Source organism: Nerophis ophidion, linkage group LG04 (genome assembly GCF_033978795.1).
Source record: "Nerophis ophidion isolate RoL-2023_Sa linkage group LG04, RoL_Noph_v1.0, whole genome shotgun sequence".
NCBI classification, from domain to species: domain Eukaryota; kingdom Metazoa; phylum Chordata; class Actinopteri; order Syngnathiformes; family Syngnathidae; genus Nerophis; species Nerophis ophidion.
Window position 1 is genome coordinate 35,784,025 of NC_084614.1, and position 24,854 is coordinate 35,808,878.

At 37.9% G+C, this 24,854-nt stretch overlaps 1 protein-coding gene across 8 annotated transcripts in view; it reads right to left on the reverse strand.

Moving 5' to 3' along the window:
- Positions 1–24,854, reverse strand: part of ncor1 (nuclear receptor corepressor 1) — a 132,662-nt gene that overhangs the window by 18,913 nt on the left and 88,895 nt on the right. For 3 of the 8 annotated variants that reach the window (XM_061897964.1, XM_061897960.1, XM_061897968.1), the window contains 13 exons: positions 24,598–24,765; positions 18,909–19,075; positions 18,433–18,547; positions 15,568–15,653; positions 15,307–15,475; positions 15,099–15,224; positions 11,754–11,837; positions 11,431–11,681; positions 7,079–7,388; positions 6,699–6,905; positions 3,663–3,863; positions 3,100–3,249; positions 229–477 (listed from right to left, as the gene is read on the reverse strand). In XM_061897964.1, the coding sequence (XP_061753948.1) occupies positions 229–477; positions 3,100–3,249; positions 3,663–3,863; positions 6,699–6,905; positions 7,079–7,388; positions 11,431–11,681; positions 11,754–11,837; positions 15,099–15,224; positions 15,307–15,475; positions 15,568–15,653; positions 18,433–18,547; positions 18,909–19,075; positions 24,598–24,765 (2,283 nt within the window). The remainder of the gene's footprint in view (positions 1–228; positions 478–3,099; positions 3,250–3,662; positions 3,864–6,698; positions 6,906–7,078; positions 7,389–11,430; positions 11,682–11,753; positions 11,838–15,098; positions 15,225–15,306; positions 15,476–15,567; positions 15,654–18,432; positions 18,548–18,908; positions 19,076–24,597; positions 24,766–24,854) is intronic. The other 5 variants (XM_061897963.1, XM_061897961.1, XM_061897965.1 and 2 more) reach the window with 5 other exon arrangements.

Here is a 24,854-nt window from a genome sequence, read left to right on the forward strand (position 1 = left end):
TACACACTGAAGGGAGATAACTAATTGGTGTACCCATAACCAATCTGTGGGTTCCACAACTCACGCTGATTGATTGAATACTTAGTTTACTTTCTTTTCCTGATTTTTTTGTTGATATTCTGTATTTAATCTGTTCATGTCTTGAAAAGAGGTACAACTTTTAACAGGAAAAAATGAGTGTTAGTTTATGCCAGCAACTCCTCTGCTGCATAATCAGCAACAACTCACTTCCGCGCATGTAATCACTCGTTCGCTCTCTGTCACGCATCTCTCGGTCCCGCATCTCCCGATCCCGCATCTCCCGATCCCGCATCTCCCGGTCCCGCATCTCCCGGTCCCGCATCTCCCGGTCCCGCATCTCCCGATCGCGCTCCCTTTCCTTTTCTCTCTCCTTCTCCTGCTGTTCACGGTCACGCTCCCGTTCCCTCTCCACATTAGCGGCGGCAGCAGCAGCAGCAGCAAGGTGGACAGGGTGGCCTGAGGTCAACAATGACAGACATTAAACACATTAACTTTCCTGCAGGAATCAAGATTGAGGAACTTTTTTAAACAAATTGACAATAAAATTTGAGGTGCTGCTCATATAAGTGTACTCTTGCATTGGGATTCTCCCATGCACCTGGATTCAATACAAAAATAAAGAGGGTTATTCCAATGCAGAGTAAGTAAAAACAAAAGCACAACCGTAAAAAAGAACAACAACAAAACAACTGTTGTTGTAAATCGATGAAAACATAATAAACCAGATCCATTTATCAAATGCGTGCAAGGACTAAATTCCTTGCCCTCTTTTCCTTGTGGTTAGCTGAGGGAAACCTCTTGGCTGAGATGCATGGAAACACCAGATGTAAGCAAACATATGCTATGTTCACCATAGCCAGTAGTTCTCCCAACAAGAAAAGACAATTTTATCTTTGAAAGCCCTGAGACAACATCATTGGAGCTAACGCCTGCTGACGCACATTGGCGCTTAGAGATGAGGAGCTTTACTTCCGTGTTTAGATTACGGTTAAGGTGCATTGATAACCTAAAATGTAGATTGTTACCGTGAGTGCTTCAGTAAGATGGCATAAAAGCTCAACAGAAATTAGAGACTGTAGCAGGAAGTCAAAAGGGGACTTTTTTTTATTGCAAAAAGTCAGGTCCGTCTTAAAAAAAATGTCAAGACATCTTTTTAAAACCAATCACACTTTTCCGGCTTCAAAATAAAAGTGCTGTGCTTTACATCTGGTTTAACTACATTAACCAAATAAAAATGTCTCAATTGTCTTACATTACGATCATGCTTTGTCAAAGATGTTTGTGAAGTAATCTGTGATATTTGCACCTAAATAAATGCTAGTACATCAGGTAAGGAATATGGGGCAATTTTTCTAACTGTCTAAAATATTGTGTAAATTATTTTATAACATGTTCTGGTTGATACTAAATTACAGAATGTTTAACGGACTGAATCTTACAATATATTAATAGAGAGGGTTAAGACTAGAGGTGGGACTCTTTGGGCACCTCACGATTCGATTACGATTCAGGAGCTCAAATTCAATAAATTTTTTTTATTATTGATGCATCTTTAGTATATGTATATCGATGCAGTATTACATTTATTTTTGTTTCACTTGCAACATAAAAAATATAATTCAGAATAAGAAACAGTTAAATTAATTCCCAAATCTATTAAATTAATGAAAATGTGTGCATAAGTGGTCCATAAGTACCAGATAGTAAAGGAGTTGGTCAGCTCCCTCGGTGAGGTGGCTTGCTGCATGCAGTCAGACAAATTTTAGAACTGTCTGCATTACTTTATTAACAATAAATAAATCGTTTATCGACGTTTACTAATTGATTCGATAAACCTACATGTCCGAATTGCAATGCATCTAAAAATATATTATGTCCCCCCACCTCTAGTTAAGATATTATCATGTAATAATATGAAAACAATTAACTTGTACAACATGTAATGTACAGAATATCAAAATCATTTATTCAGGTATAAATATCACGGATTAGATTACCAAACATTGACAATCAAACCATTTTACTATCATTACAATCCACGCTTTGAATTATTAATTCATGAAACTGGTATGTAAACTTAGTGTAGCTCCTCCATGAATGCAAGGGCTTCCACAGTCAGAATAAAATTATGTATTAATACAAAATGCTAATTCTCGCAAGACACCCCCCCCCCAAAAAAAATAAAATAAATAGAAAGCATGTTCATGTCCTTTTTGTGTTGAGCTGTTTTAAAAAAAAACAATGTTTAAAACACATTTCATCAAAGAAAAACTAATTGTCCAGTCATGGTATTAAACATTTTAAAATTATCTCTTTATGGTACATTTATTAATGATGAAAAAATATATTTATTTGTAATTATTAAGAATTCATTTTGAGTTAACTATTATTCCTGATTTAATATTTCAATTGTTTGACAGCCCTAAATATGATACTTGTGGAGAGGGTGAAGCGTGGTTTCATTTGTAATCTGGAAACGCCTCTAGAAACAAATATCCTGTAGGCATACTGAAAAAACTTGTTATAAATGTGAGTGTGGGGCAAAACTTGTACAACATTTACACCAAAGCATATCCAATACATATTATATGAACCACAAAAAAGTGTTTCAAATGTAGATTACAATCATCATAGCTCCACTTCAAGAAGGATGAGCGCAAGAATTTAAGCTTTGGCCGTTTGTAGTACACTTGCTGCAAGGTTTGTTTCGGGTAGTGCATGGATGAAAAGTCGATGGGACATTGACGCAAGTTCTAAAATAATTTATTTTCCTCACTGAATGTTTTCTGTTCCTCCCTCCACCATTCCCTTTTCGCAAACGTCAATTTTGGAGACTTATTGTTACATTTACATCGGAAGAACCTGACAGGAGAGTTCAGATTGCAGTCGCATTGGATACCGTACATACTGCATTCATGACCACATACAAAACAGGCCTAGGTAAGATTTTTAAAAAACAGAATTGGACTGTTTTGAGACCAGTGCGAGTCTGCACTCATAAGGTGTGAAACAACACAAGACTTTGGCGGGGAAGTTAAAGGAACACAGCTAGTGCGGCATTAGGGAGGGAATCCTCACCTGGCGATAGGGAAGTTGGGTTGAAAGCCCTAGTAAGGAAAGGGGGCTGAGCTCCAGGGAGGTAGGCGATGCGTTCCAAAGTGGGAGAACCTGTTCCCCCAGGATGAGGCAACAGGATAGTTGGAGGCATCTGGGCTAGATCAATAATCCCTTTTACAGACAGAAGCAAAGGGCCAATGGTAAACAATAAAAAACGGATTCATTTATTTCTGATTGTGTAAACACCATATACACCCTTATCGGTTATGTCCTTAGATATAGATTTGTAGGTCAGTAGAGATGCAAAAAGTTGAATGGTGGTTAACCTGTATTAGGCAACCACTCCAAAAAATTGATATTTGAGTTAAATGATCAATTAGTAACTGCAAATTGCAGATAAATTGCAAATTAACTGCAGCCCCATTAAAAACCAATCAGCAAAGTGTGTGTAGGTCATTTGCTTCTGGGCATCTGCAAAAGGTAGGTACTACTTCACAACCACACAGATGGAAAACTAGAGCCTTTCAAAACCAGAGCCTCTCCTACAAGCTGGTAAGAGAGGGCCAACAGGTTGGGAGCCCTACCTCTAGCTCCAGCTGGGTAAGAAATAGCAACAGGCTGTTCCCGCGGTGACAGGCCACGGGCCAAATCAGGTCGGGGGATGACCTGCATCTGCTGGGAGGTGATGTAATCATTGAGGATGGTCTGCCTCGTGTTCTCCATGGTGTACAGCTGGTATGTGTTGTGGTAGCCAGTCGGAGATGGCTGCCTAGGAAACATGAAGGCTGCAAAAGAGGACAGAATGTGGAAAAAGATCAATAAAGGAACTGCACTTCTTGGGGATTTTCGCCTATCATTCACAATCCCTACGTAAGACAAGAACACGTCTGTTTTAAAAAAAATTATGCATTCTTACTTGTAATATACAGCAATTATGAGACGACTATCAATGCAGCTAAGTGGAGTCATCTGTTGCGTCCATAAAGCCTTTTAAAAACAACATCCAAAAATCTGCAACAATACTCAATTCAAGTATTGTAACCTACATATTAACCAAGTATTAGCGATATTGTTATTACAAGACCTTATGCAGAGGAACTACTTTTAGCAGCGCCGCGGTCACAGAGATGTACCTAGGTTATGCAGCTATGAACATACTGCACTGTGCCGGTGAGCTGCTGTATCGCCTCTAAGTAGGTGCAAGTTCATTCTAGATTATACGTTATGCTTCTCAATTGTATAGTAGACGGTTGTGGCCATGACCTAAGAAGTTGGTAAACTTTTACTTTCCACTCAGACCCAATACCTAGTTGTTGTTGTTCAAAGAAATAGCAAACTTTTTGTTGCGTCTGTGTGCCGCCATATACTTAAAATAACCAAAATACTTAAGTATTATATGTTATTAGGAATGTGCCTATTACTACATTACATATATACTTACAGCATATATATAAACAAGGCTGGTGTTAAGAGTTTTTTATAGGTGCAATAGGGCGATCCCAACATCTAAATTGTTGTAAGCAAATTGTCGAACAGTTTTAGAACAACATTTCTCAAGGAGCTATTGCAAGGAATTTAGGGATTTTACCGTCTACGGTCCGTAAAATCATCAAACGGTTCAGCGAATCTGGAGAAATCACTGCACGTAAGCGATGATATTACGGAACTTTGATCCCTCAGGTGGTACTGCATCAAAAACCGACAGTGTGTAAAGGATATCACCACATGGGCTCAGGAACACTTCCTAAAACCACTGTCAGTAACTACAGTTGGTGGCTACATCTGTAAGTGCAAGTTACAACTCTGCTATGCAAAGCCAAACCCATTTATCAACAACAACAAAGAACGCCGCTGGCTTTGCTGGGCCAGAGCTCATCTAAGATGGACTGATGCAAAGTGGAAAAGTGTTCTGTGTTCTGACGAGTCCACATTTTAAATTATATTTGGAAACTGTGGACGTGGTGTCCTCCGGAACAAAGAGGAAAATAACCACCCGGATTGTTGTAGGCGCAAAGTTCAAAAGCCAGCACTTGGATGGTATGGGGTGTATTAGTCCCCAAGGCATGGGTAACTTACACATCTGTGAAGGCACCATTAATGCTGAATGGTCCATACAGGTTTTGAGCAACATATGTTGTCATCCAAACAACATGGACGCCACTGCTTATTTCAGCAAGACAATGCCAAGCCACGTGTTTCAACAGCGTGGTTTCGTAGTAAAAGAGTGCGGGTACTTTCCTGTCCCCCATCGAAAACGTGTGGCGCATTATGAAGCGTAAAATACAACAGTGGAGACCCCGGACTTTTGAAAGACTGAAGCTCTACATAAAACAAGAATGGGAAAGAAGTTCACCTGAAAAGCTTCAAAAATGTGTCTCCTCAGTTCCCAAACGTTTATTGAGTGTTGTTAAAAGAAAGGGTGATGTAACACAGTGGTGAACATGCCCTTCCCCAACTACTTTGGCACATGTTGCAGCCATGAAATTCTAAGTTAATTATTATTTGCAAAAAAAAAAAAAAGTGTATGAGTTTGAACATCAAATATTTTGTCTTTGTAGTGCATTCAACTAGTGAATATGGTTTGAAAAGGATTTGCAAATCATCTCTAACACAATTTCCCAACTCATATGAAAACAGGGTTTGTATTTCAGCAGCAGGAACTGGGAAACTGGTCAGGATAGAGGGAAAGATGAATGCAGCAATGTACATAGACATCATGCTCAGAAAACCTGCGCGAGAGCGCTTTTGAACTCAGAACGGGGGTGACTGTGAATCTTTCAGGAGGACTAGGACCATAAGAACACAGCCAAGATATCAAAGCAATGTTTAAGACAACTTTGTAACTGTCCTCAAGTGTAGCCAGAGCCTAGACTTGAATCCGACATTATATATCAATGAAAAAGCTGCGCACTGATGCTTCCATCCAATATGAAGGACCTTAAGAGGTGCTGCAAAGAGGAATGGGTGAAACTGCCCAAAGATAGGTGTGCCAAGCTTGTGGCATTGTATTCAAAAATACTTGCAGCTGTAAGGGCTGCCAAAGGTGCATCAACAAAGTGTTGAGCAAAGACTATGAATACTTTTGTACATATGAGGTTCTTAAGTTTTTAATTTTAAATACATTTGCAAAAAGCTCTAGAAAATGTTTTTACATTGTCATTACGGGGTTTTGTGTGTCAGATTTTGAGGACAAATAGGAATTTATTCTATTTTGCAACAAGACTATCATAACAAAATGTTGTAAAGGTTTAGTGCTGTAATTAGTTGCCAGATGGTAATGTTATTTTATTGTGAATTACATTTTATTCTGTGTTTTATACATTCTACATTGCTAATAATAGAGTCTGTAATTCTTCTTTAACCACCGTGTTTGAAGATTGCAGGAGGGGTGCATATTTTTTCACAAGTTGTTTATACTCAGATAAGGCAAGCGAAATATTTGCTTTCGTGGATGTGGCCATATTGATTGAATGGGTCGTGCGCAAATAAAACAAGTTTGGATACCCCTGTCCTACTCCCAAATATATATAGTAGTTTATTGTAATTATTTTGACTGTAACATCTGACTGAATTTTATCGATTGGTTTAATGACGGAAGAAACAATGTAAAAGCACAGTACCAGGATCAATAACTCTGTGGAAGGCAATACTGGGGTCGAGATGTGGAGGCAGATGACCTCGGTACACTTCCCCAGATACCACTGGCCTGTGGTGAGGGTCGAAAGGACTGTGAGAAGCGCCGGGGTCACCGCCAGACACTGGGGACTTGGCTGGGACACTTTCCCTCTGTGTGGGTGTCTTTCTTTCATGTGCTGAAGATTTCGATCCTGATGATTGAAAAGGACGTGTCACTTTTATGATCAGTTTAGGCGTACATAGATTACAAGATAACTTTTAACACTACAAACATGCTTATTATTATTAAAAACATGTTATATTTAGGTTAGCTGAATACTTTTTTACACTATTCTCTGCAATGAGTGGAGGCAAATTATTATACCCTCTGATGAGCGTCCTGGCATGGGTGAACTTCTGGTCACAGGATTGGAGCTGTAATTCACAGGGGTCCTGCGGGCATTGACATCTTCATACAAGCCAGGGCTGAGCTGGGATTTGCCAGCCTCCTGGTGTGTGGAGCGCAGCACGGAGGTAGTCGAGTTAACCACCGAGGTGTGGCGCATGGCCTTGCTCTCCTCATATTTGGCTCGTTCTATGGCCTCAAGCTGAGGTAGGTTGTGGGGAAGCTTACTGGGATTGGTGATTAGGGACTTGACATTGTGCTTGATAGCAGGCTGGTTCAGAGAAGGAATCTGGTCAACAACAACAAAAACAACAAAAAAAGAGACAATTTATTATTAAATATGTTCAATGAGCAGACAGAATTATTGATTTAAGATAAACCTAGTATATATCCATCCATCCATCCATTTTCTACCGCTTATTTCCTTTTGGGGTCGCGGTATATATCATAATCATTTATTTATAAAAGGACATTGGAATATGGGCAAAATAATGATTGAGGGCCAGAAATGGGCAAATAGAGTATACAAGCACTGGAATGTATTTACTCTACCGAACCCAAACATCCTAATCCCCCCCACACCCTCCTGCCCCAGCGCTCTGACATTCTTCCCTTTTATCCCTCATATACACTTGTTGATTGTCGACTTTGATGTTGATTGTTGACCTGCGATGTTTTCGCAACAACAGAGGAGTTAGTGCGTCTGCCTCACAATACGAAGGTCCTGCTGTCCTGGGTTCAATCCCAGGCTCGGGGTCCTTCTGTGTGGAGTTTGCATGTTCTCCCCGTGAATGCGTGGGTTCCCTCCGGGTACTCCGGCTTCCTCCCACTTCCAAAGACATGCACCTGGGGATAGGTTGATTGGCAACACTAAAAATTGACCCTAGTGTGTGAATGTGAGTGTGAATGTTGTCTGTCTATCTGTGTTGGCCCTACAATGATGTGGCGACTTGTAGCTGAGATAGGCGCCAGCGCCTCCCGCGACCCCAAAAAGGGAATAAGCGGTAGAAAATGGATGGATGGACTCTGCGGAATTAGGCACAAAGACTGTGATGCCAGACGAAGGGACATATAAGAATCCCGGACTCACACGCATCCACAGACATGACGCAAACACGCACACAAGTAACCTGCCCCATCCCGCACCTTTTTGCGTTTTACGCCCATGCCGACACTGAGCTACACCGTTTCTGGCTGTGGTGGCGGTTGGCTGCCTGTGCTGTAAACCTCCCGATCCCTACAGAAATTGCAAGTCTCGAGTTGTTGGCTCAGGTTTTTTCCTAGTCCCATACTGCACTCCCTACAGGAGAACAGTTTGGAGTGGCTTTTTTTTGCTATGTACTCCATTTTTGTGTTGTGTTTTATATATTTATCTTTTTATTTTTAGGTTAAATGTTTTTTACACTAGACCGGTGCTTCTCAATTATTTTATGTTATGAAGCTGTCAAGGAAGAAGAAAATATTTAATGCCCCCACTCTCCACTGCGACTATAAATAATATAATTTTTCTATAAAATAGTTGTAAGTACAACTCTGCATAACATTGTATTCGTAAAAACAATAAAGAAAACAACACACCGGTCTTTCCGCATCTCAAATCGTATTTAAAGTGAAGCCAAGGGCTACACATGCTTTGTGATATTATAGTACGGCAAAAAAAAGCATGTTCTCCGAGATCACACTGGGGGACCCGCCCCACTATTTGAGAAGGACTGCGTTAACCTGTCCTAGTTTTATTCTGCTTTTAAGTGTGTATTTTTTGTGCAGCACTTTGTGAAACTTGTATTACTTTTAAAATTGTGTTAAATGAACAAAGTGGATTGGATTGGATGTGATCTTTTATGAGGCGTTGCCCATGTGGCGACCCATTAGCTTCCTGTCCTGTACCGCCCGGCATTTTGTATTTCTGTTTCTTGGACGGATTAACTGTAAACAAAGCTTGTTGTACAAACCCTGATCCCATTTGGGTTGGGAAATTGTGTTAGATGTAAATATAAACAGAATACAATGATTTGCAAATCATTTTCAACCCATATTCAGTTGTATATGCTACAAAGACAACATATTTGATGTTCAAACTGATAAAACATTTTTTTTTTTGCAAATAGTCATTAACTTTAGAATTTGATGCTAGCAACACGTGACCAAGAAGTTGGGAAAGGTGGCAATAAATACTGATAAATTTGAGGAATGCTCATTAAACACTTATTTGGAACATCCCACAGATGAACAGGCAAATTGGGAACAGGTGGGTGCCATAATTGGGTATAAAAGTAGATTCCATGAAATGCTCAGCTATTCACAAACAAGGATGGGGCGAGGGTCACCACTTTGCAACAAATGCGTGAGCAAATTGTTTAACAGTTTAAGAGAAAACACCTCTCAACCAGCTATTGCAAGGAATTTAGGGATTTCACCATCTACGGGCCATAATATCATCAAAGGGTTCAGAGAATCTGGAGAATCACTGCACGAAAGCAGCTAAGCCCGTGACCTTCAATCCCTCAGGCTGTACTGCATCAACAAGCAACATCAGTGTGTAAAGGATATCACCACATGGGCTCAGGAACACTTCAGAAACCCACTGTCAGTAACTACAGTTGGTCGCTACATCTGAAAGTGCAAGTTAAAACTCTCCTATGCAAGGCGAAAACAGTTTATCAACAACACCCAGAAACGCAGTCGGCTTCGCTGGGCCAGAGCTCATCTAAGATGGACTGATACAAAGTGGAAAAGTGTTCTGTGGTCTGACGAGTCCACATTTCAAATTGTTTTTGGAAACTGTGGACATCGTGTCCTCCAGACCAAAGAGGAAAAGAACCATCCGAATTGTTATAGGCGCAAAGTTGAAAAGCCAGCATGTGTGATGGTATGGGGGTGTATTAGTGCCTAAGACATGGGTAACTTACACATCTGTGAAGGCACAATTAATGCTGAAAGGTACATACAGGTTTTGGAGCAACATATGTTGCCATCCAAGCAACGTTACAAAGGGTGTGGGAAAAATATCGATTCAAATTTGAATTGCGATTCTCACGTTGTGCGATTCAGAATCGATTCTCATTTAAAAAATTTTTTTTTTTTTTTTTTAATCAATCCAACAAAACAATACACAGCAATACCATAACAATGCAATCCGATTCCAAAACCAAACCTGACCCAGCAACACTCTGAACTGAAATAAACAGAGCAGTGAGAAAAGACACAAACACGACACCAAAAGTAGTGAAACAAAAATGAATATTATCAACAACAGTATCAATACTAGTTATAATTTCAGCATAGCATTGATTAAAAATACCTCATTGACATTATCATTAGACATTTATAAAAAAAAAAAAAGAACAATAGTGTCACAGTGGCTTACACTTGCATCGCATCTCATAAGCTTGACAACACACTGTGTCCAATATTTTCACAAAGAAAAATAAGTCATATTTTTGGTTTGTTTAATTGTTAAAACACATTTACATTATTGCAATCAGTTGATAAAACATTGTCCTTTACAATTATAAAAGCTTTTTACCAAAATCTACTACTCTGCTTGCATGTCAGCAGACTGGGGTAGATCCTGCTCAAATCCTTTGTATTGAATGAATAGAGAAACCTTTTAAATCGGGGAAAAAAATCGATTTTGAATCGAATCGTGACCCCAGGAATCGATATTGAATCGAATCGTGGGACACCCAAAGATTCGCAGCCCTAAACGTTACCATGGACGCCCCTGCTTATTTCAGCAAGACAATGCAAAGCCACGTGTTACATCAACGTGGCTTTATAGTAAAAGAGTGCGGGTACTAGACTGGCCTGCCTGTTGTCCAGACCTGTCTCCCATTGAAAATGTGTGGCCCATTATGAAGCCTAAAATACCACAACGGACACCCCAAGACTGTTGAACAACGTAAGCTGTACATCAAGCAAGAATGGGAAAGAATTCCACCTGAGAAGCTTAAAAAAATGTATCTCCTCAGTTACCAAACATTTACTGAGTGTTGTTAAAAGGAAAAGCCATGTAACACAGTGGTGAACATGCCCTTTCCCAACTACTTTGGCAAGTGTTACAACCATGAAATTCTAAGTTAATTATTATTTGCAAAAAAAAATAAAGTTTATGAGTTTGAACATCAAATATCTTGTCTTTGTAGTGCATTCAATTGAATATGGGTTGAAAAGGATTAGCAAATCATTATATTCCGTTTATATTTACATCTAACACAATTTCCCAACTCATACGGAAACGGGGTTTGTACTTTTTAAGTGCAACGACAAATAAAGCATCTTGTAAATTGTTTCCAGAATGTAATTGGAATCCGCCATTCAAACACTCTAACCTGAGGCATGGATCCCTCAATGACCCTCCTGTCTGACATGTCAGGGGTCTTCCTGAGGTCCTGGCCCGACTGGTCTTGTCGAGGGATTTCATGAATAGAGCGCCCAGTCTCTTTAATTGTGTTAACTCCCTCGTAGGGCTTTCCTTTGCCAATCCCACCATCAAAAGAGCGGATGGGTGGGCTCTCTCGTTTTATGCGTTTTCCATATTTCAGAGCGTCTTCATATGTTTCTGCAGCGGTTCTAGGTGTTCCTGAAATTATAATAAACATAGTTTAGCTTTTCTTAAGTGCGTAACAGAAGTGAGAACATTACTAAAGATTACCTTGCATGATAGATCCAGTGATTAGTGGCCTTTCTTTAGCATCGCCATGGAGACCTTCTCTGGGCAAGGCTCTGCTAATCAAACCTGAATACAAAAAGACAATCATTGTAATATAGAAATGATATTTGGTCATATATAAAACTAAACCAAATATTCAGTGGCTAGCTTGGGGTGGGCGATACAGCAAATTTCCAAAAATAAAGAAATCATTACAGGACCTGTATTGTAGCAATACTGCCCCTTTTATGTGCTACGGATTTTGCCTTTAATTTACTGATCATGATTATACCCAGACTAAAATGCAGGACAAAGATTTGAGGCAAACAAATCAAATAAAAAAGTATTTGTAAAAAATTTAAGAATATAAGATGAACAAAATGATACAACTACAAATATCCTATTACTATACATGCAATTGTTTGAACAAATTACAAAATAAGAAAATAAAATCAAAAACTACTATTGGTTTTATTCTAATCCAGTCCTTCTCAAATAGTGGAGCGGGCCCCCTTGGTTGCGCCTTTGATCCGATTTCAAATCTCGATCTGATACTTCGACATTAAATTGTAGAACTGAAAATGTTTTAGAGCAAGTAACTACAGTGAACATGGTACCACGTTTTTATAGAACTTATCTTATTTAAAATAAAATGTGCTAGTGTTGATGTAAATAAGATGTATTAAATTTGTGGTATTGAATTAAACTTTGACACGAAGGTGACTTGTCCAGGGTGTACCTCGCCTTCCACCCATGTGCAGCCGAGATAGGCTACAGAACTCCCGTGACTCAGTGGCCTACTGGTTAGAGTGTCCGCCCTGAGATCGGTAGGTCGTGAGTTCAAATCCCGGCTGAGTCATACCAAAGACTATAAAAATGTGACCTGTTACCTCCCTGCTTGGCACTCAGCATTAAGGGTTGGAATTGGGGGTTAAATCACCTGAACAAAATGATACAACTACAAATATCCTATTAAATAAATAAATAAATGGGTTGTACTTGTATAGCGCTTTTCTACCTTCAAAGTACTCAAAGCGCTTTGACACTACTTCCACATTTACCCATTCACACACACACATTCACACACACACATTCACACACTGATGGAGGGAACTGCCATGCAAGGCGCCAACCAGCACCCATCAGGAGCAAGGGTGAAGTGTCTTGCTCAGGACACAACGGACGTGACGAGGTTGGTTCTAGGTGGGATTTGAACCAGTGACCCTCGGGTTGTGCTCAGCCACTCTCCCACTGCGCCACTCCGTCCCTATTACTATACATGCAATTGTTTGAACAAAGTACAAAATAAGAAAATAAAATCAAAAACTACTATTGGTTTTATTCTAATCCAGTCCTTCTCAAATAGTGGAGCGGGCCCCCTTGGTTGCGCCTTTGATCCGATTTCAAATCTCGATCTGATACTTCGACATTAAATTGTAGAACTGAAAATGTTTAAGAGCAAGTAACTACAGTGAACATGGTACCACGTTTTTATAGAACTTATCTTATTTAAAATAAAATGTGCTAGTGTTGATGTAAATAAGATGATGTATTAAATTTGTGGTATTGAATTAAACTTTGATGAGATGGTGACTTGTCCAGGGTGTACCTCGCCTTCCACCCATGTGCAGCCGAGATAGGCTACAGAACTCCCGTGACTCAGTGGCCTAGTGGTTAGAGTGTCCGCCCTGAGATCGGTAGGTCGTGAGTTCAAATCCCGGCTGAGTCATACCAAAGACTATAAAAATGGGACCTGTTACCTCCCTGCTTGGCACTCAGCATTAAGGGTTGGAATTGGGGGTTAAATCACCTGAACAAAATGATACAACTACAAATATCCTATTACTATACATGCAATTGTTTGAACAAAGTACAAAATAAGAAAATAAAATCAAAAACTACTATTGGTTTTATTCTAATCCAGTCCTTCTCAAATAGTAGAGCGGGCACCCTTGGTTGCGCCTTTGATCCGATTTCAAATCTCGATCTGATACTTCGACATTAAATTGTAGAACTGAAAATGTTTTAGAGCAAGTAACTACAGTGAACATGGTACCACGTTTTTATAGAACTTATCTTATTTAAAATAAAATGTGCTAGTGTTGATGTAAATAAGATGATGTATTAAATTTGTGGTATTGAATTAAACTTTGATGAGATGGTGACTTGTCCAGGGTGTACCTCGCCTTCCACCCATGTGCAGCCGAGATAGGCTACAGAACTCCCGTGACTCAGTGGCCTAGTGGTTAGAGTGTCCGCCCTGAGATCGGTAGGTTGTGAGTTCAAATCCCGGCTGAGTCATACCAAAGACTATAAAAATGGGACCTGTTACCTCCCTGCTTGGCACTCAGCATTAAGGGTTGGAATTGGGGGTTAAATCACCATAAATGATTCCCGGGCGCGGCACTGCTGCTGCCCACTTCTCCCCTCACCTCCCAGGAGGTGAGCAAGGGTAATAGGTCAAATGCAGGGAATCATTTTGCCACATCTAGTATGTGTGTGACAATCATAGGTACTTTACTTTTTACTTTAACCCCCGTGACTCCAAACAGGACAAGAGGGTAGAACATGGGTGGATGGATAATGAATGATACATACAATTATTTGACAAAAAGTGGCTAGTGCACAGTAACTATCATTTGGGTTTTACGCACAAGGCCTTACTGTATCCAGAGACTTCGTTTAAAAACTGAGTTTGTAAACATTAGCAAAAATGACCCCAAAAATATGTTTTAATAAAAAGAAGAAAAAAACAAAAATAAATGATCAAACTAATCATGTTAGTATCATTTATATAATGATACCATACGAGGTATCAATGGTATCAACATCTGGATTGATAACCCCTACTTCACAGTGAAGCTTTAGTGGTTAGCTTCTTGTGTTGTCCAGCTCGTTGTGTGCGTGTGTGTGCGTCATGCTTAGCCATTTCTTTTCCTCTTGTCCACCAGTGATAATTGTACGTGGGAAAAAAAGTTTTCATGGTGGCGAGAATTAGTATCTTAAAAGAATTACAGTGTATTAAGCACTGTGGATAAACGACCCGTTCGAGCTGGTGTTTAGGAAAGACACACACACTCATCTCCTGCAGGTGCATAACAAGGAATGAGGAAATGTAGTTTTGACTCCCGGACCATGATTCCCTTTTGAAAGAATCTTTCACACGAGTACCATTTGTAGCCATGCAAACACTAGGACACCGCAGCAATAAAGATCAGCTGGGCTCGGTAGCTTATCAGCTGATCACCGATCAGTTACAAAACCCAATCCCATTGTCAGGATCGAGACATCTCTAATTGATACTATTAAAATTATGATCGAACCACCCATCCTAAATGAGAATGCTACCTTCAAATGGCGCTCCTTCCCTTCCAGTGTGACCCCTGCCAATGGATCCCTCCATCATGTCAAAAGTGCGTTTCAACTCATGGCCAGTTCTGGGGCTTCGGGTGTTTTCCCTTGGGTTCTTGATAGCTTTTGAACACACATCAGCCAAGTAACATTTGGTAAAGAAATACACTAGCTGGGGCAAAATGATATTAAATAAAGTATGTACCATCATAAGAGAGGATATGACCACTCTTGCCTTCATAAATAACATGACCTTTAGCCAGTTGGTCTGCTCTGGCCTTGTCAGAGCTGCTCAGGTCTTCTGTGGCCAGTTTTGTGATGGTGCCCTTTAGCAGGTCAGCAGCAACAGTAGGCTGGGGAAGGGCTGGAGTGCCCTGCAGAGGAAAGCGCAAGGACATAATGCAACACAACCACTAAAGTCACAGGAACACGTATGAATGCTTTTGTCATTCCATGCCTTCATTACCTGAGTGATTGAACCTCTGAAAGCCAGACTTTCACTCATTTTTGCCAGGTTGACTCTACCATCATGCAGTAACGGAACTGCTGCTCCTAGAAACAAGTAAAGAGTGATGACACAATTGTTCATGTATGGTTGCGATTATTTAATGGAACTGCAGCCATTTGCTGACTTTAGTTATTATTAGTTTAAACATAGAAAAAACAAGAAATAAAATTATGTGAGAAAACAAAATATTTAGTTAAAGTTAGATCTAAGGCAGTGGTCCCCAACCACCGGGCCGCGGCCCGGTACCGGGCCGTGGCCCGATTGGTACCGGTCCGCAGAAGAATTTTTTATAAAAAAAAAAAGAAAAGAAAAAAAAAGAAAAAAATTGTTTTTAATTTTTTTTTTAAATAAATCAACATCAAAAACACAATATACACTTACAAATAGTGCACCAACCACAAAAAACTCCCTTTTTCATGACAAAAACGTCCCTTTTTCATGACAAAGAAGAAGAAGAAAAAAAGGACACCCCCCCACCCCTCACCCCCCCCGGGCCGCGGGACAAATTATTAAGTGTTGACCGGTCCGCGGATACAAAAAGGTTGGGGACCACTGATCTAAGGTGTCCAAACCTTTGCCAGTGAGCGCTGCAAACATAAAAACTGAAGGATGCGGGGGCTACTTTGATACATCTTGTACATTAAAGATACTGAAACCAAGTCAATAAATATATGCTAAACCAGGGGTCACCAACGCGGTGCCAGTGGGGACCAGGTAGCCCGCAATGACCAGATGAGTAGCCCGCTGGCCTGTTCTAAAAAAAACTCAAATAGCAGCACTTGCCAGTGAGATCCCTCTATTTTTAAAATTTTATTTATTTACTAGCAAGCTCGCTTTGCTCGACATTTTTAATTCTAAGAGAGACAAAACTAAAATACTTTTGGAAATCCAAGAAAATATTTTAAAGACTTGGTCTTCACTTGTTTAAATATATTCATTTATTTTTTCACTTTGCTTCTTATAACTTTCAGAAAGATAATTTTAGAGAAAAAATACAACCTTAAAAATGAGTTTTAAACACATATACCTTTTTACCTTTAAAATTCCTTCCTCTTCTTTCCTAAAAATGTAAATCATTGTTCAAGTAAATGTATTTTTTTATTGTAAAGAATAATAAATACATTTTAATTTAATTCTTCATTTTAGCTTCTTTTTTTTCGACAAAGAATATTTGTGAAATATTTCTTCAAACATGTTATGATTAAAATTCCCAAAAATTATTCCGGCAAATCTAGAAAATCTGTAGAATCAAATTTAAATCTTATTTCAAAGTCTTTTGAATTTCTTTTAAATATTTTTTTTCTGTAAAATCTAGAAGAAATAATTATTTGTCTTTGTTAGAAATATAGCTTGGTCCAATTTGTTATATATTCTAACAAAGTGCAGATTGTATTTTAACCTATTTAAAACATGTCATCAAAATTATCAAATTAATCTTAATCAGGAAAAATTACTAATTATGTTCCATAAATTCTTTTTTTTTATTTTTTTCAAAAAGATTCGAATTAGCTAGTTTTTCTCTTCATTTTTTTTCGGTTGAATTTTGAATTTTAAAGAGTCGAAATTGAACATAAACTATGTTTCAAAATTAAATTTTCATTTTTTTTGTGTTTTCTCCTCTTTTAAACCGTTTAGTTTAGTGTTGTTTTTTTCATCTTTTATTCTCTACAAAAAAACCTTCTGTAAAAGAAAAAAAAAATGTACGACGGAATGACAGACAGAAATACCCATTTTTTTTATACATATAGATTTATTTATTAAAGGTAAATTGAGCAAATTGGCTATTCCTGGCAATTTATTTAAGTGTGTATCAAACTGATAGCCCTTCGCATTAATCAGTACCCAAGAAGTAGCTCTTGGTTTCAAAAAGGTTGGTGACCCCTGTGCTAAACTATCTAAAAAAACATACACATCTTAGCAAATTAGTAAAGTATACAGGAGGGGTTCATTGAGGGCCAAATCGCAGTAATGGCTGTCCTCAGAAAGTTGCTTGTAAAAGTTAATATGTATGAATGTTAATGTATAATTGCCTAATGATTATTACACCATTGCCTATGAATTTGATCGTTATATTTTTGTACACACAAACTGATGGATAAACTGCTTTGATATCATAAATCAGGGTGACAAGCAAATATTTAAGTATTTGTTTCCACTTTAACAAAAATGTTTGGAATATATAAATAATGTAATGTTTTTTTTGCATGATGCAATAATGTTAAAGTATAACATATATACAATTGTATGCAGTACATGCAATTTATTCCGTGCAAATTAAAAGAACAAATACATTTAGTCAAAATGATTAAGGACGTTATTGATGCACATTATTTCAGGTGTGAATGAATGATGGGTTCCCACTTCTCTGTGAGCGCTTTGAGTATCAAACAATAGAAAAGGGCGATATAAATCTAATCCATTATTATTATTATTATTATTCTAGGCGGGCTAGATTTTTGACAAATGTGTTAAACAGTAATATCTAATTTCACACCCACAAAATATCAAATTTCTTCACAAATTGTGTTATCATTCCACCAACTAAAACCCTTTTGAGGGTTTTAAACACATCAGAGACCATTTACAGTAAAACGCACAGGTCGTTGGCCATCTTGGTTTACTGCTACCATTTTTGGGGGCAATTGGGCCCGGTTCCATTTTTTCTTAGTTTTTATGTGTGATGTTCTATTCTGAGTAGTGTATATTTTGCCTGTAGATTGTGTCACAGGTGAATAAAAAAACGAGCTCCGGGACACACTTTTGAGACCCCCAAGTTAGATGCTATTTGTGTTGGACAAAGACAATGTTATGTGGCTGGCATACCGGACTTGTTGGGATCCTGATGCCGAGGCAGGCCCAGAGAGATGGACCCCACAGTGCTCTTACTCCCCTCAGGCCCATAAACAGCATGGGAAGGCAGGTATGTGCCAGGGGTTCCCTAAAGTAGTGGAGACAGACAACATGTACATAAATTAGCTCAGGTCACGGTGATGATAGTAATATATGTGATAATGGCTTCTACATTAAATAAAAGTATATGTAACAGGACTAATAGTGTTACATTGAAACTATTAAAGTGGTTACGACTATTTGGGTTTATATTTTACCATTGAACCAACATTTATATTTCATTGGACTGTTGACACAGTAAAGACCATGTTTGATAACTAACAGGTTACTGAAATGACATTTGGGCACCATGTGTGGTGTGGAAAACAATTGTACACAAATGTTTTTATTCAGCGTTTTAATTAAAGGCTTACAATGGTGTGAATTTCAAGCGCTACATTGGGTCTTACCTGAGATATAGAGCCCCCGTGAATAAAGGACGGCTTGTCTGTGGGTTTGGTGGTTGGAATGAGAGGAGGAGGAGAGGGAATGTTAGGAGGTCGACTAGGCCTGCTGAAAGTCATCCGGGCTCCATCTGACAGACTCTGGATCAGCTGATTGGGGGCTGTGTGGAGTACTGATGAGAAAAGAAACAATTTACTGGATATGAGTAAGAACAGTTTACATTTTAATTCTTTACTTTTGAAACGGTTATGGTGCCTAAACAATGCTCGAATCGGTACTTTAAAAAGTGCAAAACATACCAATTTAGTTTTTTAACCCCCAGGATATATTGGGAACTTGTTCATCCTTTGAGGTAAATGTTTGGCGTTAACTTTAGTTGTGTTACTCTGAATGGAATTTTCGTAAGAGGGTTTTTTCATGTTTATTTTGGTTTCATACTGTATATGGGTTATTGTGCAGAAATATGGGGAAAAAACCTACAATAGTACACTATATTCACTAAACGTGTTACGAAAATGGTCAGTTAGAATAATACATAATATTAGATATAAAGAACATACACAATTACTGAATTTAAAATACTGGAACTCAGTGATTTGGTGTATATACAAACAGCTAAAATTAAGCACAAAACAAACTATAACCTGCTACACGAGAGTGTACAACAATTTTACTATCAAATATATTTTTCTTTGAATATAACTTCAAAAGAAAAATATAATTTAAAATATTTGTATGCACGCACAACATTTAAAACGTTTAGCATATTAGTATGGGGAATTCAATTATTGAATTGATTAAGCAAATAGGTCATACAATGTATTAATTTGATCCAGTTAAAGGAAGAAAAATGTTGATAAACATTGTTGAAAATAAGACATTATTTATCTCATTGTGTGACACATAACTGACTTAACTATTAAGAACTGTTGTATTTAGAACTCATTGATGTTGATTGTGTTACAAAATGAGAAGAGGAAGTGAACAAATGTGTCAGTAATTGGTATAAAATGGAAAAGAGTAGAACTAAATAAGCTTTGTTTTTCAATACTCATTTTTGCACATTTTCTAAAGAAAAATGAAAACGTGAGAATTATTTGATATATCATATTGTATCTATATACATATTCAAAATAAACTCAAACTGTTACCATAATATTATCTTTTAAATACTTTCAGTAAAGTAGCTAAAGAAAGTTTTGGGACATTTTGGATTCATATTTTTTTCTGCATGCTTTGCCTAATCAACTTCAGTCCTTAATAAAAAAAAACAGTATGTTTTTTAAACCTTTGAATACCCATTTGATCTAAATGGTCTTTTTTGGTTTATTTTATTTTTTATTTTTTAAAAAGGATCATCATTTAGTTATAATCCTGGCAGCACGGTGGAACAGGGGTTATGTGTATTTCTGTGTGGAGTTTGCATGTTCTCCCAGTGACTGCATATGTTCCCTCCAGGTATTCCGGATTCCTCCCACCCCCAAAACACATGCACCTGGGGATAGGTTGATTGGCAACACTAAATTAGCCCTAGTGTGTGAATGTGAGTGTGAATGTTGTCTGTCTATCTGTGTTGGCCCTGTGATTAGGTGGCGACTTGGCCAGGTTGTATCCTGCCTTTGCCAGAGTGCAGCTGATATAGGATCCAGCTGACCCAGAGAGGGACAAGCGGTAGAAAATGGATGGATGGATGGATGGATGGATGGATGGATGGATAGTTAGTTATAATCCATATAGTAAATATTAAAGGACTGAAGTATTGGTGTAAAGATCAAGCTTAAATATATGTAATATTAGTAATAACATACATTTTGATACAATGTTATATTTTTTGTAGGGTAAGATTCCAAACTTTATAGCAGTTTATTATCATTCGGTCTCTTATTATAAATCACAATGTTTAACTGTACAGTCATTACACAACAAAATCATGCATTTTTAATTTCAAGGTTTCATTTTGGAGAGAAATGGAACACCTTGTCATTTTTACTGTTTGGAATTAAATAGGACCATTTTGGAGAAAAAGTGAACTCTAGTTCTCCAAATGAAACCCTGAAAATAAAAAATTATGCATGATTATATTGTGTAACGCCTGTACAGTTAAACATTTTATTTATGTTGGTAGTCAATGGGAACCTTTCATACTCATGAAACTACACTGCTACACATTGCATCCTGAAATTATTTACAGCGATTCACTTTTTCCACATTTTGTTATGTTACAGCCTTATTCCAAAATGGAATAAATTAATTTGGATCCTTAACATTCTACACACAAAACCCCAAAGTGACAATGTGAAATTTTTTTAATTTTAACTAGACATTTTATATACATAACTATTCTCATCCTTTGCCATGAAGATCAAAAGTGAGATCAGGTTCATCCCGTTTCAACTGATCATCCTTGAGATGTTCTTTCAACTTATTTGGAGTCCAACTGTGGAAAATTTAGTTTATTGGACATGATGTGGAAAGGCCATGTTTTTTTGAATACCTGTCTATATATAAAATCAGCTTTATTGGCCAAGTATGTTTAATACACAAATAATTTGACTTGGTAGACTGTCCTTTCTTTGTTCAATGCAAGAAACAAATACAAATGCAATGTCCTACACTTGACATGGCAAGGCAGAGTACAAACCAAGAAAAAAGTTTGGGTTGAGACAGCATTGTCTTAAGGTACAAATATCCAGTTGCCGGTCAAAAATGGCTCTGGAGCCTCGCTTCGGACAGCCGTGACTTACAGTTTAGTCTGAACGTGTGTGCACTTTCACAGGCCCATGGTCCATGTGACCAGACTAAACAATCCCTATGTGACACGCATACACACAGAATCCCCTTACTGGGCTAAAGTTCAACCACTGCTCACAAAAGCCTGCAAGCAATTAGACATCCACATACAGAGCTACACGCGGTGGAAGTACAGGTTATTTTAAGATTGTGTGCCATGTTGCCATGGTGAAGCTGATACTTGTTCGAGAAAAGGTCTTCAAACCCTTCAAAGAACCCAATTGTCCCTCTGTTTGAGCTACAGCATTCCTCTGTACAGAGAGAACTTTCCAGAAGGACAATCATCTCTGCAGCAATCATCCACCAACATGGTAGTGGCCAGACGGAAGCCATTCCTTAGTAAACAAAACACATGGCAGCCTGCCTGAAGTTTGCCAAATTGCACCTTACAGACTCAGACCCTGAGAAACAACATTAAAGGTTCTTCTGCACATTTGATTTGTTCGTTTTTATTTTTGATACATTTGGAAAAAGCTCTTAAAAAAAAAACTTTTTCACATTGTCATTATGAGGAATTGTTTGTATAATTTTGAGGACAAAAATTAATTTATACTATTTTGGAACAAAGCTGTACCATAACAAAATGTGGAAAAAGTGAAGTGCTGTGAATACTTTCTGGATGCACTGAAAATGTGTAATCGGACACAGCAAAAAAATTTAAAACAATTCATCAAAATAAGTTGTATTACTAATCTTATGTATATTTAGGCCTGATCTTTATAAAAAAGTACCCTAGCACTTTAACATTTACTGTATGGGTGATAACTTATTATATGCAAACGTCTCAAAATAAAAAAAAAACATAATTACATCAAATAGGCATTTAAAGAACTACAATAAATAAATAGAACAACCTTTACATGTTTGCAATTTTTACTTATGACTGAAGATGATTGAGAGACTTGGGAAAAAAAGTACAAAGAAACATGGATACAAACAAGATTCATACACTCTTAACACCCTGATGATTTTTGCGTCCTTTAGTGACAATATTTTTATGAAATTAGGTAACCCTCAGCAAGTAAAAAATAAATGTATTTAAATTTTTTACAGAATTTTGTACCATGCAAGTTGAACAGTATAGTAAACTTGATTGTAGCTGAGATAGGCGCCAGCGCCCCCCGCGACCCCGAAAGGGAATAAGCGGTAGAAAATGGATGGATTTCAATAGTGTAAGTAAGATGATCGATTAGTCATTTGAAAATAATAAATACAATTAAAAAATTATAATAATTATCAGCAGCAATTCAGAACAGAAATCTGCTTACTTGTGTTGTAAGGTTAATTCTGTTGCTGTGAATGCACCTCAGTCATGTTGTGATACCTTTGTGAAGAGCACCAATGCAAAATATATGCAGCATTAAAATTAAGGACTGCTGTCGACATTTAAAGGTTGGCAATAAAGATTGCAAAAAGTGTCAGATTGTGCTTCTGTCAGGACGCAATATTACTTCCACAATATATCACCCTCAAGCCCCTGAAGCAAGTGGCTGAGTCTACATTAATGCAGCACCGAAATAAGGCACCCATAGCTACTTTTACTTTGATAGGGTTATTACCAGTGCCATTATGGAATTGAATTTTGGTACAAATCCCTTGGTCTGAGCCAACATAAGGCAATGAATATTACCCCAAAAATGTGTGAACTACACATTTTGGCTTGAATAAAGCACATGTACAACCAAAAGCTCATGCAACACTGGAATAGTGTCTATTAGTTAATTTTACATGTTTATTTTTTATAGTGAAAATTGTTCCAGTCCTACTCAGCCTAATGTTTTAAAAAGTCAATTAATTACAAGTGTTGAATAAAATTACCATGGCCTTTGAAGTCCAAGTAAACAATAGCACCCTGAAAGCTGTTTTCACACAACAGCTTAACATGAAATAAACACAATGAACGAAACCAGCAACGCACGAATGCTGCCTGGCCCTGAATTTAAGGGTTTAAAGTAGGAGTTTGGGAAAAAATAGATTCGAATTTGAATCGCGATTCTCACGTTGTGCGATTCAGAATCGATTCTCATTTTTGAAAAAAAGATAACATTTTTTTTTTTTTTATCAATCCAACAAAACAATACACAGCAATACCATAACAATGCAATCCAATTCCAAAACCAAACCTGACCCAGCAACACTCAGAACTGCAATAAACAGAACAATTGAGAGAAGACACAAACACGACACTGAACAAACCAAAAGTAGTGAAACAAAAATGATTATCTACAACAGTATCAATATCAGTTGTAATTTCAGCATAGCAGTGATTAAAAATCCCTCATTGACATTATCATTAGACATTTATTAAAAAAAACAAAACAAAAAAAAAAAATAGTGTCACAGTGGCTTACACTTGCATCGCATCTCATAAGCTTGACAACACACTGTGTCCAATGTTTTCACAAAGTTAAAATAAGTCATATTTTTGGTTCATTTAATAGTTAAAACAAATTTACATTATTGCAATCAGTTGATAAAACATTGTCCTTTACAATTATAAAAGGTTTTTTTCCAAAAAGCTACCACTCTGCTAGCATGTCAGCAGACTGGGGTAGATCCTGCTGAAATCCTATGTATTGAATAAATACAGAATCGTTTTGAATTGGAAAAATCGATTTTTAATCGAATCGCGACCCCAAGAATCGATATTGAATTGAATCGTGGGACACCCAAAGATTTGCAGCCCTAGTTTAAAGCCACACAATGTTTCTCTATTTATACTAACCATAACACTTGAACGTATGCTGAAGAGGCAAGAGGAGACTGATTTGTTTATAGATTCTATAATCTAATTAACATATATAATCAAGTTATGTTTATTAAGTCTTAATTTAGTCAAGGGAAGCATCTGGGTCAGAGCTGACAAAAGGAGGGAGAGAGGGAAGTTAAAATGTGTGCTTTTACCTGGCGGCACACTGTAGAGAGAAGCATTAGGGATGTTGGGGTCAGGCTGCGGTGAGGACTTGCTTAGATCCCTGGGGGAGAGTCTGTGAGGGGAGCCTGACTGACCAGAGAAGGCCTCCTGGTCCAAAGCCAACATCAATTCATAAGGCATGTAGTGAGGGGGCTTACCTGCAGTGCACAGGTATACGGACAAAGGGAAGGTGACCACTTTTAAAAAGGAGAACTCAGCGCCGTTGTGCATTGAGTGTGACCCGGAC